Consider the following 19336-nt stretch of genomic DNA (forward strand, 5'->3'; position numbering starts at 1 on the left):
GTGCTGTCTTACAACTTTTCGATCACGATTAGTGGAAATTATGTCAGTTTTCCTTCTCTCACAGGTCTCTGCCTTACAGAGGCTCCAGCTTTCACAGGTTTTACCGTGGCACATTTCTCCTGGTCTCGTTTTTCCCTTAGATACTATTCCATGTAATGTCAAAACTGAACACCCAGAAAGAGAGGTGCTGTGTGGATGCTGGGGACTCAGAGGTGAGGGTGGGGCCCAGCAGGCCACTGTGATACCCGGGGAGGGGGTGAGAAGGGGTTGGGGGAGGGTGCTTAAGTCTGGGGGAGGGAAGGCGGGAGAAAAGGAGCCAGCCTCAGAAGGTGGGCTAAAGGCAGAAGAGGAAACTCAAGACAGAACAGAACAGGAAGGAAGAAAAGGAACAGGGAGGGCTGAGAGATGTTTATCAGAAACCAGCAGATACCCCATTTAGTTTTGAGGGAACTTTTATTTTTAGTAGGAGGGAAAGATTTCAATGCATAAATAAATGCATAAAAGAATGGCCTCCCTTGCCTTGGAAAAAAGGCCTGGTGATCGATTTGTGAAAAATCAACCATTGAAAACCCTGTGGAGCACAGCTCTACTCTGACACACACAGGGTCGTCATGAGTCGGAGTTTAGACAGCAACTGGCTTTTACCTAGTGGGACAGGGGACGTGGAGAAGAACCTGCCTCCTATGCCCCTAGGCCTGTCTGCACTTCTCCGGAGGGCTGGCGCAGCCCCCTGGGAGAACAGCAATGGAGGCGGCCCACTCGAACCTTCCCCCTTCCCAGTCAAGGGGCATGCACGGAATTGTCTTGGAAAGCTATTTAAATACTGAAATACATTGGATATTCTGTTCCAGTTTTTTGTTTGTTTCTTTTTTCTCTTTGCTCAAACTCATGGAGCTCCACCTCTGAGAAAGACGTGCGCTGTGCAAACTTGGTAAATATCTAAGAAGAAAGGTCTGAAGCCGGATCTCCACTGTTACATGAGTTACATGAGTGTAGATGGATAGTTTTCAAGTGCACCTCTGCCCTTGCTTGGTGTGCAACATTTCAGTGAAGGGTTTGCAAAGTACGCAGACAGCTGGGCTTGCAGCGGCCTGGGCTTGGCCTGTTCCTGAGCAGGGGTGGCCTCAGCTCGGCCGCAAAACCACTGAGCGTGTCCAATCCCGAGAAAACCAAGAGCACACGCTCTGTTTGGAAGTTTTCTTTTTACAGCCCAGTGGAAACGTGCGCAGTAATGATCAATCTGAGCGTTCCGCTGGAGTTTTTTTTTTTTAAGACAAAACATTTATTTCAAAGGGCGGGTAAGTGTTTTTCTGCAACAGCCAGGAAAACAATCGGCCCCAGAGCAGTCAGAGTTCGTCTTAATAAATAATGAAATGCCGATGAGGGTTCCTAAACTTCATACACTGCATCACACATTTTAAATAAATAACATCCTCTCTGCTACTGAGTATCTAAAAACCGTCCCCAGGTGTGCGCGGATCTTGGAGTGGAACAGATCTCTGAGCTTGAGACGAGGGCTCACAGCCCTGCGTGTGACCCCCCACCCCATGCCGTGGCCCTTCTGAGGGGGCTCAGGTGGGCGCGGCTGTGTCTGGAGCTTCCTGAGGTGCCTGGGCCCCGTCACCAGGGTGGGTGGTTTCACTGCCGTTCAGCTGGCAGCTCACACAAAGTCAAAGGAAGCGCTGGGAAGATCTTTTGGGTCAAGTGACGAGTCTGAGTCCGTCTTGGTTTCTGAATGAGGTTTTCTATGTTGTTATTTGCTTCGTAACGCCAACCTCTTGGCTAGCTGGCGTTTTCCTGTGGGTTTGTTGTAGGCGGCACATTCGGCATCTCTGAAGTGACAGACGTGTGTGGTCAGGGCTCCTGCTAGTACAGCGTGCCGTCCCCTTAACATTCTACTACCTCAGTACCGGAGAGAGGCAGCGTCTGCATCTAAGAAGCCACAGCGTCGCCACTGGTTTCATCCACCCAGCCGAGTGATGGGGTGAGACCCGCCGCGAGGCACCTGGTTGTCAGAGTTTGTGTTTTCCTGGTTTGGGTGGGTACCCAGGCACCGCACCCACCTACGCCCTCGCTGCTGTCCTAGGCTCTGCGTGTAGTTGCAATGGTTCCAGGAATTCGCAAGTTTGAATTTGCGTTTCATCCAGGTTCCTGTGCAAAACGCAAGGGTCTATCATTCTTCTCAACCCAGGAGGCTTTGTTTGAACTTTTCCGTGAAGGACGGTTTGTGAAGCACGAGACTAACGTGGTCAGTGTTCCTTAAACCTGAAAGATATGAGAAAATAACAGCTGGGGAAACTGGATGCCACCGTTTAACTTCATACAAAACGCAGAGCCCACAGAGCATGTCTCTGTCTCCCTCTGCCAGGCCTTCTTCTGGAAGCGGACTGTGATGGCAGATAGGCCCTGATACAATCCCCACAGCCCGATGGTGGGCAGGGAGGAGATAGAACGGGAGAAGAAAGGGGTGAAGGGCAGCTGCAGCTCAGGGGCAGCTGCAGCTCAGGGGCGAAGGACAAAGGAGGCCATTTTCCCTCGCACGTCTTCATCCGGATCCCTCAACGATGGCCAGGATCATATACACACAGGGGAGTTTTATTAGCAAAGGGAAGAACGAGAGGTGTGGACGGCAGATAAGCCAGAACAACATTGTAAGGCTGAGCACAGGTGGGTGGCAGACTTACGGAACTTGGTCCCCCGCTGGTGTCCCTGTGCAGCCCAGCTCCTTGTGGATGAGGCGGATCAGGCACTGCACCCAAAACAGAGAGGGACGAGATGTGTCAGTGCAGCCGAGACCCCGCAGACACCGCCCTGGTGCCTGCCACCCTCAGGCCTGTCCCCCACGGTACACCCTAGCATGTCTGCTCCAGGAGATGCTTTTCTCAAGAGGAACAGACAGAGGTAAAGCCTACACAGGGAGCTGCAGGCCTGGCTGTTTCTGGCGAGACCTACAAGTAAGGGTTTGAGGCTGCGCCTCTGAAAGTAAGGTGTTCAGCAGCCTGAACAACTTCTGGATTCAAGTAATGGTTACAATAAAATTAGTGTGATAATAAAACGTTCACAATGGGAAAAGACAGAAAACAAAGACAAGGTGACAGGTGGACTGCGGGGACGCTGGGGAGGACCTGAGAGCGTGTGGGTCACACTGAACACTGGATGGCGTCTCCTCAGCCGTGGGCTGGGAGGCTCAGGAGCGGGTCTGGGGAACAGCCGTGTTGCCTCAGGAAGCCTCTCAGAGAGCACCTGGGACCTCCTCAAACAGGCCATCAGTGAGCACAGCTGCCCCGACCGCAGACAAGCACGGCCCTGCTCCCTCCTCAGCTCTGCTCCTGACTCAGTGCCTTGCCTTCAGTTCTTTACATGGTAAAAGCGCTGAGAGCAAGTTCAGCAGCCAGACTAATGACCAAGTGTCACAGAAAACTTAACTGGTTTTCTCTGCATTTGCAAGTATGGCTCTAGTCTTTCCCCCAGTGTTACCCAGACACACAAAGGGGCCGCCCGCCCTGCAACGCATTCCTGAGGGATGTCCTGCTGCTTCTTCGAGGGCAGCAGGTAGGTACCTGCAGGCCGGGGATGGTCCACGGTGCCAAAAAATGTGGGAGGCCCAGCAGTGGGGGCGAGTCTTTGGTGGGGGGCACTTCATAAACACAGACACATACACATACACCCAGCTACACTATCAAGCCTCAGGTCAAAACTCTGGAAGGCGTAAGAGTTTCTATTTTCTGAGATGCTTATCATTCAAGCATTCAAGAAGGACCTTAGAAGCCATGCGTATGCTATGATTTCAGGTTAAAGACAACAAGTATTTCTCCTACAGATAAAATGTAGCTTGGCTCGACACACTGAGCAGTGTTTATTATTGTCATGGGGGTAAAGGTAGTGGGAACATTTCAGATGCTACAGATAGTATTGGTGGCAACAGAAAAAAGGACAGGAATACTATTGTTAAATAATTTGATCACTGCATTTGAAACTCTAGCTCCAGCTACTACTATATGTTTGCTGAATTTGAGCCGGTACCTTATCAACACTATAAATTCTATCAAGCCCAATGTGTGTAAAGTGTTGGTCGGAGGAGGTCTATGATTATGAATAGCGGGTCACTAGGACAGATGGAAAACAAGAAGTGTTATTGACCACCTCATTTAGTCCTCCATTTAATACTTCATCTCTTCCTCTTTTTGTGCTGCATTCTGGATCATTTTCTTATATCTATACTCTGCTTTAGTAATTCTCTCTTTAGGTAGATCTAATTTGCTTTATAAACCCATCCACGGAGGATTTTTTCTGCTGAAGACCAAACACATGATTCATCTCTAGAATTTCTATTTAGCTGTTTTTTAGACTTGCAGTGTATTTTGATAGTTCTTTTCTCATGAGTCCAGCTCTACCTTTTATGTCTTTAGAAACGTTAAATACATTTATTTTTACAGCTTATCTGATAATTCTTTGATCTGCGGTGTTAGGAGGTCTAATCCTGCTATTTGTTGTGCCTGATAATACTCCTTCAGAGTGGACGGCTTCCTCGTGTTTCATAATCTTGGATTGTGAGCTCATCTTCAGGAGTATGTTAGTTGTGAGAATCCTGTGCATTTGGATTTGCCCCTCTCAAATGGTTTTGGATTTATATCACCTACCATCCCAGGACCAATTTTATTCTTTTTTTTTTTCTTTGTATATTTTGGTAATATAAATTCAAAAAGTAAAGCTGACTGTGGGCAAGTCCAAAATACTGGTGAATATTTTCCCACATCTGGTGACCAGGTAAAATGGACACAAATTCTTATTGCCCTCCTGAGCCAATGCGCAGATGTTGTCTAATACACCCTTTTACTAAAAGCACAGCCCTTTAAAGGGCCTGGCTCCAGTTCCAACTCCCCATGTTGTGCCAGCCCAACTCCTCATCTCTTATTACCTATGGACATACTGTATTTTTATGCAAATAACGTGTGCCTTCTACGTTTGTTTGCCAACCATGCCCTTCTCCTGTGAGGTATTTTCATAAGTGACACTACGCCAATTTTTTTTACATGTTGTTGTAAAAAAAAATAGTATGGCACACTCACGAAAATAACTCGTGGGTAGGGGGCATGGTTGGCAAACAAATGTAGATGGCGTGCATTATTTGCGTAAATAAAAATACAATAACCACCCCAGCCCTAGATTCCTAAGATTGCTAACTTGTTCCAGGGCTGCTCTGCCATCAGCCTGTGAACTAGTTTTCTGTTGGCTCTACATTTTTGGCTCCTGGGAATTTCCTTACTTCCTTGTGAGTTCAGCTATGCATTTAAAAGGATTTTCAATATATATTACCCAGTATTTCTAAAGAAGAAGAATTATCAAGGGCTCTAAACAGCTGTAAGGATGGAAATTTTGCTGCTACTTAGTGGAAATACATCTGGGGATATAACAAAAACCCTTAGGCATTTAAAAAACAAATGCTCTGAGGATCAGCCTTTTGAAACTTAATAGGTTCATAACCGAGAGATGGTATTTGATTCTGTATGTAACGGCGGAGCTGTGTTTTAGGGATCCCTGGAATTCAAATGCAGAATTTTTGTTTAATTGATACAGTTTATATTTCTATCAGGATTTTTATTGGGATTAATCTCAGCTTTTCTTCTGGTGAAGCAAGAGGAGAGGCATGGCTTTAAGGTTTGGGGACTTTGTGCTGCAAGATGACATGTAAGGATAAGCACACTCTAATCACCCTCAGATGTGTGTGCCTGTAAGACGGTCACATCGGCACTGGTCCTCTCCATCCTGAAGGAACTCGAGTCTTGTTAAGTCAGGAAGGGGAGAGAAGCAGGGCCCCAGGGAAGACGAAACCAGGAGGCAGCTCAGCATCCACACTGGCAGCCTTTTTGCTCCTTTTTCCCTCTCCCATCCCTTTGGGTGAAAGAAGTCAGCGTGCTCCTGCAGTGTTAGGACTTGACAAGAGGAAGGACGCCAGAACAATAACGGCCACCACTGATGTGGCCAGGCGGTAGACATTATTTCTTTTAATTTCCACAATAATCCTATTATTGGGCACAATTATTCTACCCATTTTAAAACCGTGGCAGCTACAGAACAGACGGGTTAAATAACCTGCTCAACTCACACACATATGACAGTTGACAAAGCCAGGATTTAAAACCAGGGAGCTCCATGCATCTACATCATCCTCCCTGAAACTACAAAGCAGCAGATTGACCTATAATCTGTTTTTAATATTATTTTTAAACCAGATAAAGGGTCTTCTACCATGAATATTTAGAGAAGGACCATCTGTTGGGATGTGTCATTAGAAAAAAGGAAAAATAGTCTACAGGGATGTTTGGCCAACCACCCTAGATATGCCCATTAAGTGCTGCTTGGATTAAAAATAGGATGACTTACCAGTAAGGCACAGGCATCTGCAAACATCAACATGTAAAACACATTGTTCCATCCAGAGGGGGAGATGAGCCCAGCCAGCAAAGGGCCCAATGCTGCTCCTGAATGTGGCAAATGGACACACACGGTGTGTTTAAGGAAAATTCTGGCACAGGACATTTAAAATACCCAAGCCCAATCAATATATAAAAGATGCTAAACACTTCACTCAAAATGAAAGAAAAATGTATTAAAAAAACCAAACCCAATCCATTGCCACTGAGTTGATTCCAACTCATAATGACACTATAGGACAGAGTAGAACTGCCCCATAGGGTTTCCTAAGCTGTAAATCTTCACGGAAGCAGATTACCACATCTTTCTCCCACTGAGCAGCTGGTGGGTTCGAAGCACCGACCCTTCAGTTAGCAGCCGAGTGCTTAACCACTGTGCCACCAGGGCTCCTGGAAAAAACATATTAGAACAATAAACCCATTCTCAGTTACCAGATTGGTAAACGTTAAAAAGATTAAAAATGCTTGGTATCAGTAAGGGTATAATTGGTTCAACCTTTTTCTGGAACCAAATCTAAAAATATTTTCTGGAACCAAATCTAAAAAAGATTTAATGTATGATATCAAAAATGTTCATTCTTTTGATCTAACAATGTCATTATTTTAAAAATTCATTATAAAGAAATACTTTCATAATCCAATGCACAATTTTGAATATTCCTACACTATAAAAAATATTATTGGGTAGAATCTGAATAAGCTCGGTATCTACTAATACTGAATCAATGTTAATTTCTTGATGTTGATAATTGTACTGTGGTTATATCAGATAATTCCTTGTTTTTAGGAAATAGATACTGAAGCAGTTAGGGGGACGGGGCAGCAGGTCTGCATTTCACTCTTAAGCAGTTCAGAAAAAAACATGTGTATATATCTGTATGTACAAATATATGACAGAGAGTGAGGGAAGCGGGAAGGAGGGAGGAAAAGGTGAAAGACGAAGGGAAGGGTATAAAATGAATATTTCGTACAATGAATTCTGTGAATTCTATGTACTATTTTTAAACAACTTTTCTGTAAGTCTGAAATTATACCAAACTACATTTTCAATAACAAAATACAAAAGAAAACAAATATTCTGAAAAATGCCCAAAGATATCTGTATGATATTATTTGTTGAAGCAGTTTGGTTATTTCTTTTCCTAATAGGGCTTGGAATAAATTACAATCCATTTGTAGATGGTTTACTGTTTTGGTAGATGTGTGGTAAGAAGTGTGAAGGAAGAATTGACACCAAATTATTAACTGAGATGTAATCTCTGAGACATGAGATTATTAGGGTCATTCATACTTTATACATATTTTTGTTTCAAGTTTTTACAAAGAGTACTTACTACTTTTATAATTGTTTTTAAAAACAATTGTGTGTGTGTTTTAAGCCTCAGAAGAACTTCCAGGTAAACATGGTAGATTGTTCATATGTGTTGATCTCTATTACCTCCCAAACACCATGAAATGGACCGCACACTGAATTTTAAAAATTATAAGTCCACAAGGAGAAGGGCAGATGAGAGAAGGCACGTGTTCTTGGACAGGGGCTCCAGTTTTCCCTGCTCTACTACGTGTCCCCAGAGGGAGGTGGCAGAGGGACTCCTCCCTCAGGCCCAGGACTACCCAAGCACATGAGGCAGAGGAGGGATGGAAGGTGGGTGGCAGAGAAAAGGGGGGTTGGTTGAGTCTCTTAGATATGTTCCCTCTGCCCCACTTCCACATTCCAGGTTTCTCCTCTTCATCCTCACTAATCTAGTGACCACTCCACCCTGAGCCTCGCAGAAGAATCCGAACCAGTGGGCTCTGGGATTGGGAACACTAAGTTCAAAGCCGGGCAGACGTGAAGCACCCGACTGAGAACAGCGGCACCCAGGAAAAGATGTCAGCACACACCATGCAGCCCTGCCCACCCTCTCACACAATGACAAGAATGCTGGGGACCCACATTCCCAGGCAAGCAGAGAGGAATCTTCCCCGGATCCCAGTCAGATCACAGTCGAATCCCACTACTGTGAAGACCAGCAGGTGACATGCCCTCCTATGCAGAAAGGACTTCTAATACGTGTTTAGTGGCTCATTCTTAAATATGAGAATATGACAGATGGCCAAGGTTCACCTTGTGTCCCTGGAGAGGCCCAAAATGAAAGCAAATAATGGGAGAAGGGAAGACCAAGAAGAAAAGACAAATCAGAGAGAAAAAAATTCTGATACCTTCAGAGGGGTACAGAAAATTAGGTTAAACCATACCAGACTCCCATTTTTGTAGCTGAAAATCAGTTCAGTGTTGGCAGTTTCGTATAATTCAACACACAATGCACCTAAGAAATAACCACGGGATGCACTAAAAGGGCAGTAAAACACTGACGAACCTTAAAAACATGACAGCCAAAATGAAAATTTCAATACAGGGTTGGAAAATAAAGTCACGAAAACCTCTGTGGAAACAGAAGAAAAGAACAAAGAGATGGGCAGGAAGGCAGAGGAGAAAAAAAGAAAGAAAATTGAAGGATTAACCCAAAGAGTCCAACATCTGATTGACAAGTTTTCCAGAAAGAAAACATGGAAATTGGCAGGGAAAACTTACCACAGAAACAATAGAGCATAATTTCCCAGAAATGAGGGGCAGGTGTTACCAGACTGAATAGGCCTACTAGGTTCCCATAGCACAGATGAAGAAAAGGGTCCAGGGATAAAGAAATGACGCTAAATGATTTCTAAGAGCAGAAAACAAAGGTCATAAATGAAGGGCTGGGCTAAGAATGGCAACGGACTTCTCAATGGTAGCAATGGAAGTTAGAAGTCGTTGGAACTCAGAAGGAAAAGGATTTTCAACCCAGAATCCTATATCCAGACAAACTGTTCATCAAGTGAGAGAACAGAATACAGACACCACAAACTTGCAAACTCTCAAGATTTACCTCCTGTGAACTACTACAAAGGAAGCTACTAGAAAACGTTTTCCACCACAGAGAAGGAGTAAACGTGGGATCTAGCAAACAGGAGTCCAATGTAGGCAAGAGATGAAAGGCGTCTGGAGGCTGGTGGTGGAAGAAAGGTCTTCCACAAAAGCCACACAGCAGGTGGCCGTGGAGGGCCCCCACAGGAGGGATGGTGTGAAAGGAGATGTGGAGACGGGATCTGATGGTGACCGTGGGGAGGGCGGGAACAACTATGATGGAAACCGTAACAAAGAACAAAATGTATTTATTAGAGGATGGATAATCAAGATTTATTTCCTGGCTCAAGAGTGAACAATATTAACATGGCCAGTATAATTGATGAGGATGAAGGGAAGGGAAGTTGGGAGGGTGGAAAAAGAGCTAAGTCTCCATCTTCCTTCATAGAAAGGCAGTAGATAATGTTAAAAATGGATGAATCAAGAAATATATAAATATGTAATACCAGAAGTAGAAAAAAGTTGAAAGTAACTGCTTCCAGAAATGGGGGTTAGGGAACGTGGGGTACAGAAGTGTCATTTTTGTTAGAATAAGCCTATCTGGCTTCTAAAGTTACATGTATGTTTTACTTCGACAAAATAAAAATCAACTTAAAAAGATTCAATTTAATTTGATTTTCTCTTTATAAAACCTATAGACATGGCAAGCTTTGCATCACACCAGGATGCAATTCTAAGCACTGCAAATGCACCAAACTGATAAATTTGCGCTACTCAACCATATGGCACTTTTGTGATTTTTCAGAAGGCACCAACTTATTGACAACTACTCAAGCTTTGCTTCCTAAACAAACACCAACCTAATGGGTATTTACAACACTGAATACGTTGGGAAATGACGTGCGTTTCCACTTGCGGGTCTCTTTGCTTTTGTCTTGTTGGACAGCATTTCTGGAAAGAAATAATGACCTGAGCTCAGTGGTGTACAAAGTGCACGCGGTTTCCATGGTGATCATTACTCAGCCCTCCATGCACCCAAGCGGCAGGAAGCATCTGGGGAAGTAGAGTCCCCTAATCAGAACTCTGAGTGTAAGTGCTGCAGAAGTCAACGTGGGTGCCACGGTTTCAGGACGGTCAGTATTTTAGGCAGATTAACGAAAAGGTTTAGAGATGGCACCACGTGCACCCTGCCATCCTTCTGTGTGGCTAAAAAGGCATTTGAAACCATGCTTTGGTCTCTGCTGCCACGGCTCAGTGGGCAGTGGCAGTGGGCTCCCTCCATTTACAGAGGCAGGGCCTCCACCCGTAGCCACAAACGTCTGCTTCCCTGTCATTTTGAGAAGAGTATCAAGAAAAATGTGTTCTTCACCTAATTCATAATTTCCCTTTCTTTTTTTACTCCTACCCTCTGCTTTAAAATAGCAGTCAGGGCTGCCAGCGGAGTTCCAAATTAGCTTTCCAAAAAGGGTTTCACAGTGGGAGTTGGACTGATTCATAGACAAAGACCTCTGTTGGCAGAAGGCAGAGAGAAGGTCGTTCAAAGTCACGTGTAATTAATTAGAACCCCACCCAGCCCAGGAGTCTCCTGATGCCCAGTGAGTGTTTCCTACAGACGGTGCAGTGTGCCTGCTGTGCTGCCTAAGCCAGGGGGCCACGGGTGTGCTCTGCACAGGGACCCGTCATGAGGCCCACTGCCAGCCTCCCTTCATTCTTTGTCCTAGACACAACCCTAGACCCCAAGAGGTGCCCCATACGGGAATGGCCTCGCTTGAAACATCAGAGGGATGACCACTAAAACTGTCCAACAATTCAAAGTCATTTCGGGACCCAAGAAAATAAAGGAACCAACACTGAGGACAAAAATGGGGGTGGTACAATTTGGCAAACACAGAAGCCAAAGCCCAGCCTTCTGAACAACTGTGCACTCGCTCTGAACCACAGGAGACGGCCTTTACCCTGAGACTGCCTAGTCCTTCTCAGAAAAAGCATACTCTCTCACGGAAGGAAGATTCTGGGGTCTCTGGAAATGGCAGCAGAGCATGGATCTGGGGTTACTGTGACCCAGAGATAGGCCGGCCCTGCCCTGGTGAACATGTGGGCTGAGGGGAGGCCTGGGGCTTCTCTGACCCAGCCCTCATCTGTGAACTCAACAACCTGGACAGGAGGCCTCCTGGCCCTGTCTGCAGTTCTACGTGTCTTGGACCAGCCAGTCAATTCATTTAACATTCACTTATTGAGTGCCTACTATGTTCACGCTACTTATTCAATCTATATGCTGAACAAATATTCTGTGAAGCTGGTCTATATGAAGAATACAGCAACAGGACTGGAGGAAGACTCATTTACTACCTGAGATATGCAGATGACACAACCTTCCAGGCCAGAAATGAAGATGAACTGAAGTACTTACTGACAAAGACTACAGCCTGTAGTAGGGATTATACCTGTACATGAAGAAATCGAAAATCCTCGCAACTGGACTGATAAACATCCTGATAAATGGAGGAAAAGCTGAAATTGTCAAGAATTTCATTCTACTTAGATCAATAATCAATGCCCATGGAAGCAGCAGTCAAGAAATCAAATGACATATTGCCCTGGGCAACTCTGCTGCAAAAGACCTCTTTAAAGTTGTAAAAAGCAAAGATGTCATTTTGATGACTAAGCTGCAGCTGAAGGAAGTCATGGTCTTTTCAATCACCTCATACGCATGTGAAAGCTGGACAAAGAAAAAGACAAAAGAGAACTGATGTCTCTGAACTGTGGTTGTTGATGAAGAATACTGAATACATCGTGTATTGCTAGAAGAACCAACGGATCAGTCTTAGAAGCCATATAACCAGAATGTTCCTAAGAAGCAAGGATGGTGAGACTCTGGCTCTCTTACTTTGGGAGTATCATCAGGAAAGACCAATTGGTAGAAGAAGACATCTTGTTTGGTAAAGTAGAGGGTCAGGAAAATGAGGGAGACCCTCAGTGAGATGGATCGACGTAACAGCCGCAACAATGCACTCGAACATACCAATGATCATGAAGACGGCACAGATCAGGCAACATCTTGCTCTGTTATACTTAAGGTCACCGTCAGCCAGAGGCGACTTGATGGCAATTAACGACAACTATGTTCCAGGCACTGTTTCTGGGAAAACAGCAGAGAGCAAAACAGACAAAATCCCTGTCTTCACAGAGCTTCCATTTGAATGGAAGGAGGCAAGAAAAAAACGTAGCAAATAAGTCAGTGATATATTTGAAAAGGTGGTAAGCGCTTCAGGGAAAAACAGACTGGGAAGACAGGCCGTGAGTATGGGTGAAGAGGGATTTACACAGTCTCAGTGGGAAGGTGATACATGAGCAAAGACTTCAGTGACACAAGGGAGCCAGGCCTGGGGCCACCTGAGAGAAGAGCGCTTAGGCACAGGGCAGAGCCCATGCAGAGGGCCCACACTGGGGCCACGTCTGGGGCTTTCGGGGAGCCGCAGCGAGGCCATGTGGCTGCAGAGTGAGGAAGGGCGAGCAGTGGGAAGGATTTGGGATTCTGCATTAGTCAGAGAGCGGTGGGGGAAACATGCTGTGGGTGTTTTCTCTCCAGTCAGCATGAAGGGCCATGGCAACGGGCCAGAGAAAAACCTGTTTCCTACAACTGAGCAGAGGGGCAGTCCCGAGCCCCGGGCTCTGGTTCGCTGTGTTTTTGCTGATTCACACGGCGATCTGTCTGCACTGCCTTTGTCTGGCAGACCCTTTGTTTCACCATTACGAGGGTGCAAGCACAGGCCACGCCCCAAGTGCCTCCCCACCTGTCCTCTCCCACTCACTGTTCCCACTGGGGTTTGAGTATGGGGCAGCAGGAGACATGCCAGTTCCAATCCCAGACCCTTTCTGCCTGGCTGTGGGGGTTACATCAGTCAACCTCCCTGAGCTTCAACTTCCATACCCAGGGGGTGGACAGCCAAGGGCACTGACGGACGTGAAGGCCAAACACAGGACAGCTGTTAGGACCCCAGAAGGGAGGGGCCACAGTGTACACAGTGTACACGCTCCCTGCACAAGGCTAAGGGCAAGGATGCGAGGGTCACCCTCACTGACTTACTGATGAGAACGGGCTTGGCGTTTTTTACCAATTCCCACCTATCCGTTCATGAAGGGGATTAGCTGCTTATTTTGCCATCTTCCTTTACTCCAAAAGATGCTACTGAATGCTCTTCAAGAACCTTAACAAGGCTGGTAACAGTGAGAATCTCATATCCTTTCAGACCATTAGTTTTCCTGTAATTGCAATTTAAATAAGACTCCGTCCTTGAAATGGGCTACGTTTAGCCCACAGGCTGTAGTTCACCAATCTGTGGTTTAAATTAAAACCTTCTTACGTGCTCACGAAAACTCGCCTCAGTCAGAAACATCCACCTACCTCCTCTGAACCACCCACCCAAACTGAGGACACTCCTCACACGCCGACTTCCCCGGGCATGCAAAGCTTTGCTTTGCTCATATTTTAATAAGGCCAGGTGACCCTACTATCACCAAGGCAATCGGAATGCTGGGCATCTGTTCATTAGGATGGGACAATATGGCTTCTCCAGACTACAAACATCCTCTTAGAGCTAAAATTCTCCACATACCTACAGACCCTGTTCCGTCGATGATGGCGGTCACAGTGGCAAGGGCATGGGCATTTCCTTTCAGACTTTTATGTGTTCCCTAGAAGAGGAGAAAAAATAATGTGAAGCCCATTGCAGCAGTATTAGAGCTGAGACATAAACTTCCGCCTTCCAAATGACAACTTATTCAAATAACTTTGCAAAACGATTCAGCACATGGGATACTTTCCATTAGGAAATTTAAACGCTACCCCAAACTTAACAACGTTTCAGTGGTTTTTAATTTTTTATTGTGCTTTAGGTGAAAGTTTACAGAGTAAATTAGTTTCCCATTCAATAGTTTGTACAGAAAGTGTTCCATGACATTGGCTGCATCCCCTGCAATGTGTCAGCACTCTCCCCACTTCCGTCCTGGGTTCCTGTTCTTTCGTCTGGATTTTCTACCCCTTCCTGCCTTTTTATCTTAGCTTTCGGGCAAATGTCATCCTTTTGATCTCATAGAATTGATTGCTCTAAGGAACACGTTCCTCTTGGGTGTTATTGTTTATTTTATGAGCCTGTCTATTGTTGGCTGAAAGGTGGTCTCCAGGAATGGCTTCAGTTCCAGGTTCAGAGGGTGTCTTAGGATCACAGTCTCAGGGGTTCCTCTAGTCTCTGTCATACAAGTAAGTCTGGTCTTCTTTGTGAATTTGATTTGTTGTTCTATATTTCTCTCCCGCTCTGTCCGGGACCCTCTATTGTGATCCCAGTCAGAGGTGTTCTGGTCTCCGGGTCGTGTAGGCTATGGTTGGTGTGGTCCATCAGTCCTCTGAACTAATTGCTCCCTTGAGTCTTTGGTTTTCTTCACTCTCCTTTACTCCAGATGGGAAGAGACCGATAGTTAGATGGCCACTCACAAGCTTTCAAGACCCCAGACGCTACTAACCAAAGTAGGAAGCAGAACACTGTCTTTATAAATGACGTTATGCCAATTGATGTAGGTGTCCCACAAGTGTATAGTCTTTTGCCTTCGGGCCTAGGAACTTCGTCTTGCGAGGTGTTTGGTTATGGCTAAGAAGTTTCCATGACTGTGCCCCTTGTGTGCTTTATTATCTGTACTAATATACATGCAGGACCTACAATTATGTATGTAGAAATATCTGCAACCAAACCTATATCTGCAGGTGGGTATGATCCCTTACACCCTCCCACACCTCTTTAGCATACCTATCTACCTATGTATCCATTCGTAAATTATTGTTTGTTAAAACTATTGTTGTAGGATTGTCTACATTATAGTAATTACTTTGTTGTTGTTGCTGTTGTTAGATGCCACTGAGTCAGTTCCGACTCATAGCAACCCTGTGTACAACAGAACGAAACACCGCCTGGTCCTGCGTCATCCTCACAATCGTTGTTATGCTTGAGTCCATTGTTGCAGCCACTGTGTCAATCTATCTTGCTGAGGGTCTTCCTCTTTCTCGCTGACCCTCTACCAAGCATCATGTCTTTCTCCAGGGACTGATGCTCCTGATAACATGTCCAAAGTACGTGAGATAAAGTCTCACCATCCTTGCTTCTAAGGAGCATTCTAGCTGTACTTCTTCCAAGACAAATTTGTTTATTCTTTTGGAGTCCAGGGTATATTCAGTATTCTTCGCCAACACCACAATTCAAAGGCATCAATTCTTTTTCGGTCTTCGTTATTCATCGTCCAGCTTTTGCGTGCATATGAGACAACTGAAAACACCATGGCTTGGGTCAGGCACACCTTAGTCTTCAAAGTGACATCTTTGCTTTTCAACACTTTAAACAAGTCTTTTGCAGCAGATTTGCCCAATGCAATGCATCTTTTGATTTCTAGACTGCTGCTTCCATTGGTGTTGATTGTGGATCCAAGTAAAACGAAATCCTTGATAACGTCAATCGTTTCTCTGTTTATCATGATGCTGCTTATTGGTCCAGTTGTGAGGATTTTTGTTTTCTTTATGCTGAGGTGTAATCCATACTAGAGGCTATGGATTATGGATTCTGATGATCTTCATCAGTGAGTGCTTCAAGTCCTCTTCACTTTCAGCAAGCAAGTTTGTGTCATCTGCATATCTCAGGTTATTAATGAGTCTTCCTCCAATCCTGATGCCCCGTTCTTCTTTATATAGTCTAGCTTCTCGGATTATTTGCTCAGCATACGGACTGATGAAAGAATACAACCCTGACACACACCTTTCCTGACTTTAAACCATGCAGTATCCCCTTGTTCTGTACCAAGGACTGCCTCTTGATCTATGTACAGGTTCTTCATGAGCACAATTAAGTGTTCTTGAATTCCCATTCTTTGCAATGTTATCCATAATTTGTTATGATCTACACAGTCGAATGCCTCTGTATAGTCAATAAAACACAGGTAAACATCTTTCTGGTATTCTCTGCTTTCACCCAGGATCCATCTGACATCAGCAATGATATCACTGGTTCCATGTCCTCTTCTGAATCCGGCTTGAATTTCTGGCAGTTCCCTGTCGATATAGTGCTGCAACAGCTTTTGAATGATCTTCAGCAAAATTTTACTTGGCGTGTGATAGTAATGATATTGTTTGATAATTTCTGCATTCGGTTGGACCACCTTTCTTGGGAATAGGCATAAATATGGATTTCTTCCAGTTGGTTGGCCAGGTAGCTGTCTTTCGAATTTCTTGGTATAGACGAGTGAGTGTTTCCTGTGCTGCATCCATTTGTTGAAACATCTAAATTGATATTCCATCAATTCCTGGAGCCTTGTTTTTTGCCAATGCCTTCAGTGCAGCTTGGACCTCTTCCTTCAGTACCATCGGTTCCTCATCATATGCTACCTCCTGAAATGTTTGAACGTCAACCAATTCTTTTTGGTATAGTGACTCTGTGTATTCCTTCCAACTTCTTTTAATGCTTCCTGCATCGTTTAATATTTTCCTTGCAGAATCCTTCAATATTGCAACTCAAGGCTTGAATTTTTTCTTCAGTTCTTTTAGCTTGAGAAATGCTGAGCCCTTTTAAATCTTCTATTCAACTCTTTTACTTAATCATTTCTTCCTTTCACTTTAGCTACTCGACATTCAAGAACAAGTTTCAGAGTCTCTTCTGACATCCATTTTGGTCTTTTTTTTCTTTCCTGTCTTTTTAATGACCTCTTGCTTTCTTCATGTATGATGTCCTTGATGTCATTCCACTATTCTTCTGGTCTTTGGTCATTAGCGTTCAAAACGTCAAATCTATTCTTGAGATGGTCTCTAAATTCAGGTGGGAATGTCGTATATACTCACTGTCATACTTTGGCTCTTGTGGACTTGTTCTAATTTTCTTCAGTTTCAACTGAACTTGCATAGGAGCAACTGATGGTCTGTTCCACAGTCAGCCCCTGGCCTTGTTCTAACTGATGATATTGAGCTTTTCCATCGTCTCTTTCCACAGATGTAGTCGATTTGATTCCTGTGTATTCCATCTGACGAGGTCCACGGGTATAGTTGCCATTTATGTTGGTGAGAAAAGGTATTTGCAATGAAAAAGCCATTGGTCTTGCAAGATTCCATCATGCGATCTCCAGCATGGTTTCTCTCACCAAGGCCATATTTTCCAACTACCAATCCTTCTTCTTTGTCTCCAACTTTTGCATTCCAATCACCAGTAATTATCAATGCATCCTGATTGCATGTTCGATCAATTTCAGACTGCAGAAGTTGGTAAAAATCTTCAATTTCTTCATCTTTGGCCTTAGTGGTTGGTGCGTAAATTTGAATAACAGTCATATTAACTGGTCTTCCTTGTAGGCGTATATGGATATTATCCTATCACTGACAGCATCGTACTTCAGGATAGATCTTGAAATGACTAGGGAGAAGGGTCCAGTGGTCTACTTCTGAAAAGAACTGGCCAGTGAAAACCCTATGAAAAGCAGCGTAACATTGTTTGATATAGTGCCGGGAGATGATCCCCTCAGGTTGGAAGGCACTCACAATCCAAAGTGGCAAAGAGCTTCCTCCTCAAAGTAGAGTCAACCTTAATGATGTGGATGGAGTCAAGCTTTTGGGACCTTCATCTGCTGATGCGGCACGACTCAAAATGAGAAAAAACGGCTGCAAACATCCATTAATAATAGGAATGTGGAATGTTCGAAGTATGAATCTAGGAAAATTGGAAATCATCAAAAATGAAATGCAACGCATAAACATTGATATCCTAGGCAATAATGAGCTGAAATGGACTGGTACTGGCCTACTGGCCATTCTGAATCAGACAATCACATGGTCTACTATGCCAGGAACAAATTGAAGAGGAACGGCATTGCATTCATCGTCAAAAAGAACATTCCAAGTAATTACTGTAGTTGTCTTTTACTCTTGCGTTCCTCTCAGTGTCTTCCTTTGTCTGGTCATGTTGTGCTGACTTCCCCCACATTGTTTGTTGCCTTTCCCGTCACCAAATACTAACATGTGTCTTCTATCTAGTTAGTTAATTTTCCCTCCCTTCTCCTTCTATCCCTGGTAGCCATCAAAGAATGTTTTTTTTCCTGGGTGTAAACCTTTTCTTGTTTTTTTTTTATAATAGTGGTCTTATAGAATATTTGTCCTTTTGTGACTGACTTATTTCACTCAGAATAATATCCTCCAAATTCACTCATGTAGTGAGATGTTTCATGGATTCATCATTATTCTTTATTGTTGTGTACTATTCCATTATGGGTATATACCACAGTTTGTTTATGCATTCATCTGTTGAGGGGCACTTAGGTTGTTTCTAGCTTTCTGCCATTGTGAGTAATGCTCCAATGAACATGGGTGTGCATATGTCTATTCATGTCACGGCTCGTATTTCTTTAAGGTATATACCTAGGAGTGGGATTGCTAGATTATGTGGTATTTCCATTTCTAGCTTTTTAAGGAGGCGCCATACTGTTTTCCATAGTGGTTGTAGTTTCACAGGGTCGCTATGAGTCGAAATCGACTCGATGGCAATGGGTTTGGTTCGGTAGTTTCAGTGGTTTTTAGTAGTAAAAAACTATCAGCAATACCTGTTCAAGTGTATTCTAGTTAATGAAACTCTTGGAATCGTCTTCAAATAAATATTTACTCAGCACAATCATACTCTTCACCGGGGTACCACACACATCAATATAGGAGATAAAAAGATGAATGACACGTGCTCCCTGTCCCTAAGCTGCACTGGCATCAGTGTCCTCTTCTATGTGTCTGTTGAATTCCTGAGCCATGACCTTGTTGGGTATCTCTGCAGTGTCCAAAACTCAACCAGATTAACAGCAAAAACCAGGGAAGGGTGGGGAAGAGGAGAGACCCAAGAAACCATCGCAGGAACGCAAGTCCTACATGACGAACCACTGGGAGCTCCGGTTTTTAAAAAGCCACATCTAAAAGGTTTAAAACAAAAACAAAAACAGCACAACCATGGTC

At 44.3% G+C, this 19336-nt stretch overlaps 1 protein-coding gene across 1 annotated transcript in view; it reads right to left on the reverse strand.

Moving 5' to 3' along the window:
- Nucleotides 1–811: 811 nt before the first annotated feature.
- Nucleotides 812–19336, reverse strand: part of SLC37A1 (solute carrier family 37 member 1) — a 66747-nt gene continuing 48222 nt past the window's right edge. Inside the window, exons 16-19 of the mRNA XM_023739091.1 lie at nucleotides 13938–14016; nucleotides 6385–6482; nucleotides 2685–2749; nucleotides 812–2265 (exon numbers count right to left, since the gene is read on the reverse strand). Coding sequence (XP_023594859.1) covers nucleotides 2250–2265; nucleotides 2685–2749; nucleotides 6385–6482; nucleotides 13938–14016 — 258 coding nt within the window. The 3' untranslated portion in view covers nucleotides 812–2249. The remainder of the gene's footprint in view (nucleotides 2266–2684; nucleotides 2750–6384; nucleotides 6483–13937; nucleotides 14017–19336) is intronic.

The sequence above is a fragment of the Trichechus manatus genome, unplaced genomic scaffold (genome assembly GCF_000243295.1).
Source record: "Trichechus manatus latirostris isolate Lorelei unplaced genomic scaffold, TriManLat1.0 scaffold00128, whole genome shotgun sequence".
Lineage (NCBI taxonomy): Eukaryota > Metazoa > Chordata > Mammalia > Sirenia > Trichechidae > Trichechus > Trichechus manatus.